The sequence below is a fragment of the Microtus ochrogaster genome, chromosome 4 (assembly GCF_000317375.1).
Source record: "Microtus ochrogaster isolate Prairie Vole_2 chromosome 4, MicOch1.0, whole genome shotgun sequence".
In the NCBI taxonomy this organism is placed as follows: domain Eukaryota; kingdom Metazoa; phylum Chordata; class Mammalia; order Rodentia; family Cricetidae; genus Microtus; species Microtus ochrogaster.
The window spans coordinates 39,402,920-39,411,249 of NC_022011.1; the positions used below are offsets into that span (position 1 = coordinate 39,402,920).

Here is an 8,330-nt window from a genome sequence, read left to right on the forward strand (position 1 = left end):
TCCCTCCCTCCCTCCCTCCCTCCCTCTTTCTTTCTTTCTTTCTTTCTTTCTTTCTTTCTTTCTTTCTTTCTTTCTTTCTTTCTTTCTTTCTGTCTCTCTCTTTTCTGACAGGATTTCTCTGTGAAACAGTCCTGGCTGTCCTGGAACTTATTCTGTAGACCAGGTTGGTCTGAAACTCACAGAGATCCACCTGCCTCTGCTTCCCAAGTGTTGGGATTAAAGGCGAGTGCCACCACTTCCCATCAAAACTAAATTCTTTAGTTAGGCAATCAGTCACTTCCAGTTCTTTTTAATTATAGGAGCCAATGATAATCTTGACCTTGTAATTTTATTGCTCTAATCCAATAACCTAATAGCTTCTGCCATGAAATAGGATCTGAACTCAGGTAGAGGAAGAAAAGAGAATGCAGACTCAGCTGACCGTGGGAACAATTCAAGAGTCAGTCATTCAAAGCCACAGAGAAATCCTGTCTCGAAAAACCAAAAAAAAAAAAAAAAAAAAAAGAGTCAGTCATTGAAGAATAAAGATAAAACATGACCTTTTCAAATGTTGAAATTTTAGCAATGGTAAAAATAAATGAGCCATAGCTTCAGGGAACACAGATGCATTTTGGGAGAATGTTAAGTTAAAAAAAAAAGGTAAGCCTAGGAAAACTACGGCATACCATTTCATTTCTTTCTTTCCTTCCTCTTTTTTTTTTTTAAAGATTTACTTATTATGTATACAACATTCTGCCTGCATATATGCCTGCAGGCCAAAGAGAGCACCAGGTCTCATTACAGATGGTTGTGAGCCTCTGGAAGAGCAGCCAGTGCTCTTAACTGCTGAGCCACCTCTCCAGCTCCAGCATACCATTTTCATAAAATTCAAAATAAAGTTTTAAGTAATATATTGCTTATGAGCTCAAACTGTTAAGATATTTTAAAAAAACAAGTGAATGAGAAACACAAATTTTAGGCTAGTGCCTATCTGGCAGGGTATGGGGAATTTGAAAGTAGACATAAGTGGCTTTAACAGTATTAACAACATTGTATTTTTTAGATGGATACTAGACTTATTTCATGACTTACACTTTATATATACATTGTTATTTTTTATTTATTTATTTTTTGGTTTTTCAAGACAAGGTTTCACTGTAGCTTTGGAGCCTGTCCTGGAACTAGCTCTTGTAGACCAGGCTGGCCTCGAACACACAGAGATCCACCTGCCTCTGTCTCCCAAGTGCTGGGATTAAAGGCGTGCGCCACCACTGCCTGGCATGTACATTGTTCTTTATATGCTTTCTTTCCTTGTAGAGCTGTAGATGAAGCCTGCTGTTATGTTTTATACATTCAAATATACCAAGCACTATAAACCCTTAAAGTAATTTAACTTAGTTTAATCCTTAAGCATGACCCTTTCCTGATAAAGCAGCATATTTATTGTGGAATCTTACCTCCCCACCTCCCCACAAATACAAGGCCTGGTGGTGTTGGCGCATGCCTTTAATTCTAGCACCTGGGAGGCAGAGGCAGACAGACCTCAGTGAGTTCGAAGACAGCCTGGTCTACAGAGCGAGTCCCAGGATAGCTAGGACTGTTACACCGTCTCTCTTGGAACTAGCTCTATAGATGAGGTTCGATTCAAATTCACAGAGATCTGCCTGCTTCTGGAGTGCTGGTATTAAAGGCATGTGCTACCACACCTAGTTAAGGGGTACATTTTAATAGACTAAAACATTAAAAATAATGTACAAGTTATATAAATGGAAAAACAGAAAAAATGTAATAAACAAAAATACACAAGAGAAAAAAATAGATGAATAATAACAAACCAAATGCTAATAAGAATACTAAATGAGCCAGGTGGTGGTGCACATCTTTAATCCCAGCACTCGGGAGGCAGAGGTAGGTGGATCCCTGTGATTTTGAGGCCAGTCTGGTCTACAGAGTGAGGTCCAGAGCTGTTACACAGAGAAACTCTGTCTCAGGGAAAAAAAAAAAAGGAAGAAAGAAAGAAAGAAAGAAAGAAAGAAAGAAAGAGAGAAGAATAATAAAGCTGGGCACACTGGTGGCACACATCTTTAATCCCAGCACCTGAGAGGCAGAGGCAGGTGGATCTTTGTGAGTATGAGTCCAGCCTGAAACCTATCTTCAAAAACCAAAAGATAGAAATGCAGAGTTTTTTTTTTAACACCCATAAACTAGAAAAAGCATAAAATAATCATGCAATCTAAAAACTTTTGTTGGAACAATTTCTTGCAATAATATTTAAAAAGTATATGACAGACTTCATCAAGTATTCAAAGCAAGAGAAGATACTTACAAAGTCATCTCCTGAGTCAGCTCCCATAGAGGCCACAGACTCCTTGCTCACAGATCTTGGAATTCTATTCGTGCCTCCTGGCCTCTGAGCAACAGCAGTCTCTTCTGCGATTTTCTTCTTTAGTTTTGCAAACATTTTGCTGTGTGGCGATCTTGCAGAGACAACTAATTCCTGAACTCCTCAGTGAATGGAATGATGACACAGGTACCTACAGAGGTTCAGGCCTCCAGTCTAGCTGCATCCCACTTAAATCCAGGCCAAAGAATTTTGGCAACACAGTATCTATAAATCAGATGAAAGAGATAGCTCCAAGTTAAACACTGGACAGATTTCACATCTCAGTTGCCATGTTAGGTTTCAGGTTTCAAAAGTAGTTTCATAGTAAGTACACATACACACACACACGCACACACACACACACACACACGAACACAATTATTAAACACTTCAAAAGCACTCAGGCATGTTACTTTTATACATGGGTACTGAAAGAGGCAGAATAACCTGCCAAGGACTATGTGGCTAAGTTACAGGGCTAGTATCCGAACACAGCTCTCTGACTAATAAACCTCCACCTTTTGTTTTAGAACACTACATTGCATGTAGTAAAATTTCCAGGCTAACATCATGCAATCAAGACTTAATGCTTTTGAATCTTCTAATAATATGTTTACTAAGAATTTAGTGCTTGCCGGGCGATGGTGGCGCACGCCTTTAATCCCAGCACTCGGGAGGCAGAGGCAGGTGGATCTCTGTGAGTTCGAGACCAGCCTGGTCTACAGAGCTAGTTTCAGGGCAGGCTCCAAAGCCACAGAGAAACCCTGTCTCGAAAAACCAAAAAAAAAAAAAAAAAAAAAAAAAAAGAATTTAGTGCTTTTTCTCTGTACGTCAAACATACACACAAAAGTAAGAAGATACAAAATATGCAACTAAATTCCTGGTTTTCAATTAGATGCTTCCTCCTAGAATGGGAAAAAAGTCACAACCTAGGAAAAAACTCCCAGAAATGCAGACTACATACAGTCATGAGGTCCTCCCATCTGTGTGGACATGTTGCGGTTTTCTCTGTGCTTCAAAACATGACTCCAAACTACAGTATCTTTTCTTCCTATATGACATTTGAGATTAAACAATTCTTTCCTCTCAATGGTAACTAAAACATTACTGGTGGTGCAGGCCTTTAATCTCAGGAGAGGCAGAAAGATGTCTCTGATTTCAAGATCGACACAGCAAGTTCCAGGCCAGCTAGGGCTGTAAAATGAGATCTTATTCCAAAAAGAAAACAAAGCTAATTTCTATCATTCTGTTTCAGTTTTAACTTTTAATATCTCAGCCAGGCGGTGGTGGCGCAAGCCTTTAGTCCCAGCACTTGGGAGGCAGAGGCAGGCGATCTCTTTGAGTTCGAGACCAGCCTGGTCTACAGAGCTAGTTCCAGGACAGGCTCCAAAGCCACAGAGAAACCCTGTCTAGAAAAAAACAAAAAAACAAAAAAAATTTTTAATATCTCGTGACAGATACACTCTGCTGTAAGATGACAGAAGATTGCTTACTACTTCAGATTATTATCTATCATGTCTATAAAATCCTTCAAAAACTTTTCCAGTATCTGTAAGTCATTGCACTCACCTGTTTTATCTACTATATTTAAAACAGTCTGGAGGTCAAAGTCACTGACTGCCCTGTGTGAAAACAAAGATAAAACAGGTTGTATATTTCAATTACAAGACCAAAACGTTCATCGAGGGCGGTACGAAAGAAAGGGGGTAGGGATGACTTAAATGGGCGAAACACTTTGTCATTATTGTACAGCTGTCAGGAGGATGCCCCTCAGTCCCTGTGAATAGCCTAAGTTTCACTTACAAGCAGAAAGAATTTCTCATAGCATTAGGTGTCTACATTAATTTCTTCCTAGGAGTAAGTAGTAAGTAAAACAGCGTGAATTAGTTGAAGGCTTCCAAGAGACAGTATTTCTCAGCTGATTCTCAAACACACAGTGTTTACCTGGTCAGACCTGGTAGTCTGGTCCCTGAGTCCTGACTCGCACTAACTCACTGGAGCAAAGTTCTGACAGATGCTTAAAGGTTCAAAGATGCCGGCCACCATAATTTGGATCTCACTCACTCTGGCTCGCTCCGGAGCCACGTCCTTTATAAGGCTGTCAACCAAGGGAGGGACCCAACCTCTGTTTGACAACAGGAAGACTGCGCCCCAGAAAGAAGTGGTGACCTGAGTAAGGTCGCAGGGTGTCTCGACCCCCAGGACTAGGGGACCGCCTCCGCCCCCACCCGACCCTGAGCACTCCAGCACCACCCCCACCCCTGGGTCGGGGTCCACCGCGTCCCCCGCCCGAGGCTACGGAAGGGAGGCCTACTTGCGTCCTGGTGCTCCGGTAGCTTACTTGCTGCTTTTGGGGCAGCCAACACAGCCCCGCCTCCGCGGACTCTCGAGGGCCTGGGAACGTCACAAGCCCCCACCTCTGCACGGCAAGCAGGGCACCAACCCGGAACCGCACATTTGCCGCGCGCCGGAAGTGGCTGCGCGTCGGCAGCGCTCTCCGCTCGCGCATGCGTCCATACGCGACTTTGTGGCGAGCCAGCTAGGTTCTTGGGCCGTTGGGTTGGAACGGCAACTGGGAGAGGGCGCTTCTACCTTGGCTGTCCGGCCACGTCAGCAAGGGCAGGACTGCGGATCGCAACTGGGCTGCCCTCGACAGCAAAGAACTTCGCTTCTAAGTGGGAGGAGCCCCGTGGCTGACGAGGCCCCTGAGCGGGCGGTACTCGAGGACCGGTCTCTAGGCTACAGGAAACTCCTCCAAAAACTAGAGTGCACCTAGCACATTGTGACTTGGGTTTTAACTTTAGCGTCCCAGTTTTTGTCATTCATTTCATACAAATGAAGGAAGTTTCTAGATTCTTATTATCCTTGTTCTGCTTAAGACTTCCACAGTTCTCAATTCCAAACCAAGTATTCTACATTAGAGGAAGCATCAGCCCAAGGGTTTGTTGATTCCATCTATTTTTCCACTTTTCCCCATGTCCAGTTGTAGCCGCCAGGCAGGGATAAAACAAAATCAGTACTCTCAAATCTACAAAGGAGCATTATAAGCGTGAATCACTAACTCAAGAAAACAGCTAAAAGCGCCTGAGGTATAACTCCAAACATGGCAATAACTGTCAACAATACTAAAGAAACACACAAAACTTTAAGCAAATAATGTTTATTTTTTGTATTGATGATACACTTAATATATACGCGATTCAAGATACAAAATTCATTTACAAGAGTTCACACTTGATGAATGTATACACATTCCTAGAGAATATTTATCAATGCAAAGTTCTTTATTACACTGACCACAAAACCCAAATAGTCTTTAATTTTGTTATTTAGCAAACATCAACACAACATTTTATTTCCCATCCTCTAGTATTTAAGCGCCCTCAGTGACAGGCACTGTGTAACAGGAAAGCACATCGCAATGCCTACAGAATCTGCTCTGCAGAATCACAGTGTTTACTCTGAAATTCATGTAGTATAGAAGTGAAAGGCTCACATCCTGCATGACAAATTACACAAGGGTCAAGCGATCAACTCAAGAAAATGTTTAAGAACTTGTCAATATGTAAGGTCTCTAAAAATGTTAATTGTAACAGAAAAAAGCAGGGAATGACTGCTGGAAAGAAACAAAACAAAAGAGAAAACCTAAGAGAATGTATACTTTCACCAACTTAGAAACACCAACAGACAAGACTTTTACAGCAACACAAATGTTCAAGTCAAATGATACTGACAATATAATTGTCCCTTAATATTATAGTCTTCAAAATCTACCATTAACACATAAACTTTGCGAATCGAACAATTTACTGTATAACAGAGCTAGCTGATTGACAGGTTTATTCTAAAGTATTAAGTCACAATACCCCATTTTAATACAAATGAGCAAGACTGTCTCAAGGATGTAGGGATCTGTGAACAACTAGATAGACAACCGGTTAGCTTGGTTATGTGCACGACGGAGAGCACTCGGATAAGGATTGTTACATGAAAATTGTTGTGCTTCACCTCTTGAGAGCTAATAAATATAACTCTATAATCCCTACAGTGTTACAATTCTATAACATTTCAGTTACAGACAAGCACATTTTTAAAATAAAGTGTTTCATATTACTATAAAGTCAAGTATAGTTTCTGCTATGATTTCAACAAGTGCATTTCTGACTAACATAATGTAGACAATAGATTCACCATAATTTTTAGGGTAAAGAAGATCAAACAACTTTAAAAAATTCTTGCTTGATTAAATTAACTTTAGTGATACTTTGAATAAAGCTAACTGACAGTTAAATGGAAACTGCTCAGAAAGTATCAAAGTTCTGTGACATTCTACTAATCTTCACAGCAAAGTAAAATAAAGGATGTCTAAGTACTTCGTGTGATTCAGTGACAAATGCAACTACTACTTATACTGGTGCCACAAAATGAGCATAACTTATCTGGGGAAATTCCTTCCCTTGTCATCTCTCCTAAGAACGTGCTAGGGCACTTATCTGCATTTCTTAGTATGTAGACCTTTCTGCCTCTATTGAAAAAATTCCATAACATACAGGACTCCAGCCGAAAAAAAAATAAAGCTTATTTTTGAAAAATAAAAAAGAAAAGTCTGAAAAACTAGTGATTATGTGGTGAAAAGAACACTTCTAGCAGCCGGGCGGTGGTGGCGCACGCCTTTAATCCCAGCACTTGGGAGGCAGAGGCAGGCGGATCTCTGTGAGTTCGAGACCAGCCTGGTCTACAGAGCTAGTTCCAGGACAGGCTCCAAAACCACAGAGAAACCTTGTCTCGAAAAAAAAAAAAAAAAAAAAAGAATGCTTCTAGGTAACTACAAAAGCCACAAAACCCAAGTTCTGAATTACTGTACTGAACCACACAATGTAATTTAATGAGAATTATTAAAAAAAATTCTCCAGGAAACAGTAACAAAACTTATTATGGTATGAAGCTTTAATTTTTTATCTGAAGATTTTAAATATACCACTGCACACTTTTAACTTAGGGAAAATCAATGGCATGCAAAAGAGGATGGGGGTTAAAATATTGAAAACATACCGTGGTGTTCGGAAATGTTTACTGCGGAAGGAGTAACATCATTTAACATTTTATAATGTTTATTTTTGGGGGGTGGGGAGTTTTGAGAGAGTTTCTCTGTGTAGCCCTGGTTGTCCTGGAACTAGCCTCCAAAAGCTACAGAGAAACCCTGTCTTGAAAAACCAAAACAAACAATCCAGAAAGGAACATTTTAAAATTATGAAATGGTATTACAGTTCTGAATAATTAACAGTGCTTAATAAAAATGTAACTATAGCTGGGCACTGGTGGCGCAAGCCTTTAATCCCAGCACTTAGGAGAAGGCAGAGGCAGCAGATCTCTGAGTTTGAGGCCAGCCTTGTCTACAAAGCGAGTTCCGGACCGTCACACAAAGAAATCCTGTCTCAAAAAATTTAACAGAAAAAAAAAAGTAATTGTATACTGATTTTCACCTATAAAAACATAGTTACAGAATTCCAAAGAAAATACTTCTTCTATAGTATCAAATTAGTTATACTTAATACATCTATGCTTTGGCTGGAGAGATGGCTCAGAGGTTATGAACACTGGCTGTTCTTCCAGAGGTCCAGAGTTCAATTCCCAGCAACCATATGGTGGCTCACAGCCATCTGTACTGAGTGCCCTCTTCTGGCCTGCAGGCACACATGCAGGCAGGACATTGTATACATAATAAATAAATAAAAAAAATACATTGATGCTTACCTAATCACATATTCTCCTGTATCACTACTTTCCTGTAGGCAGGCGTTTATCCCATACACAGATAAATTATTCTCCACTAAATACAAAGCATGTTGAAAATTAACTTCTGTGTTCAGAGAACTCAGGGAAAATGAGACTAACAGAGATTTATGTTTGGAAGGTTTAGTCTAAGGATGATAAATCACCTTTTTATTTTCATTACATTAAGTGGTCC

At 40.3% G+C, this 8,330-nt stretch overlaps 1 protein-coding gene across 3 annotated transcripts in view; it reads right to left on the minus strand.

The window, feature by feature from the left end:
* The window catches only part of Golga1 (golgin A1), a 55,480-nt gene extending 50,696 nt beyond the window's left edge, over positions 1-4,784 (minus strand). For 2 of the 3 annotated variants that reach the window (XM_013346030.2, XM_013346028.2), the window contains exons 1-3: positions 4,677-4,784; positions 3,932-3,984; positions 2,306-2,587 (exon numbers count right to left, since the gene is read on the minus strand). In XM_013346030.2, the coding sequence (XP_013201484.1) occupies positions 2,306-2,440 (135 nt within the window). In that variant the 5' untranslated portion in view covers positions 2,441-2,587; positions 3,932-3,984; positions 4,677-4,784. The remainder of the gene's footprint in view (positions 1-2,305; positions 2,588-3,931; positions 3,985-4,676) is intronic. The other variant, XM_013346029.2, reaches the window with a different exon arrangement.
* Between the last annotated feature and the right edge of the window lie 3,546 nt (positions 4,785-8,330).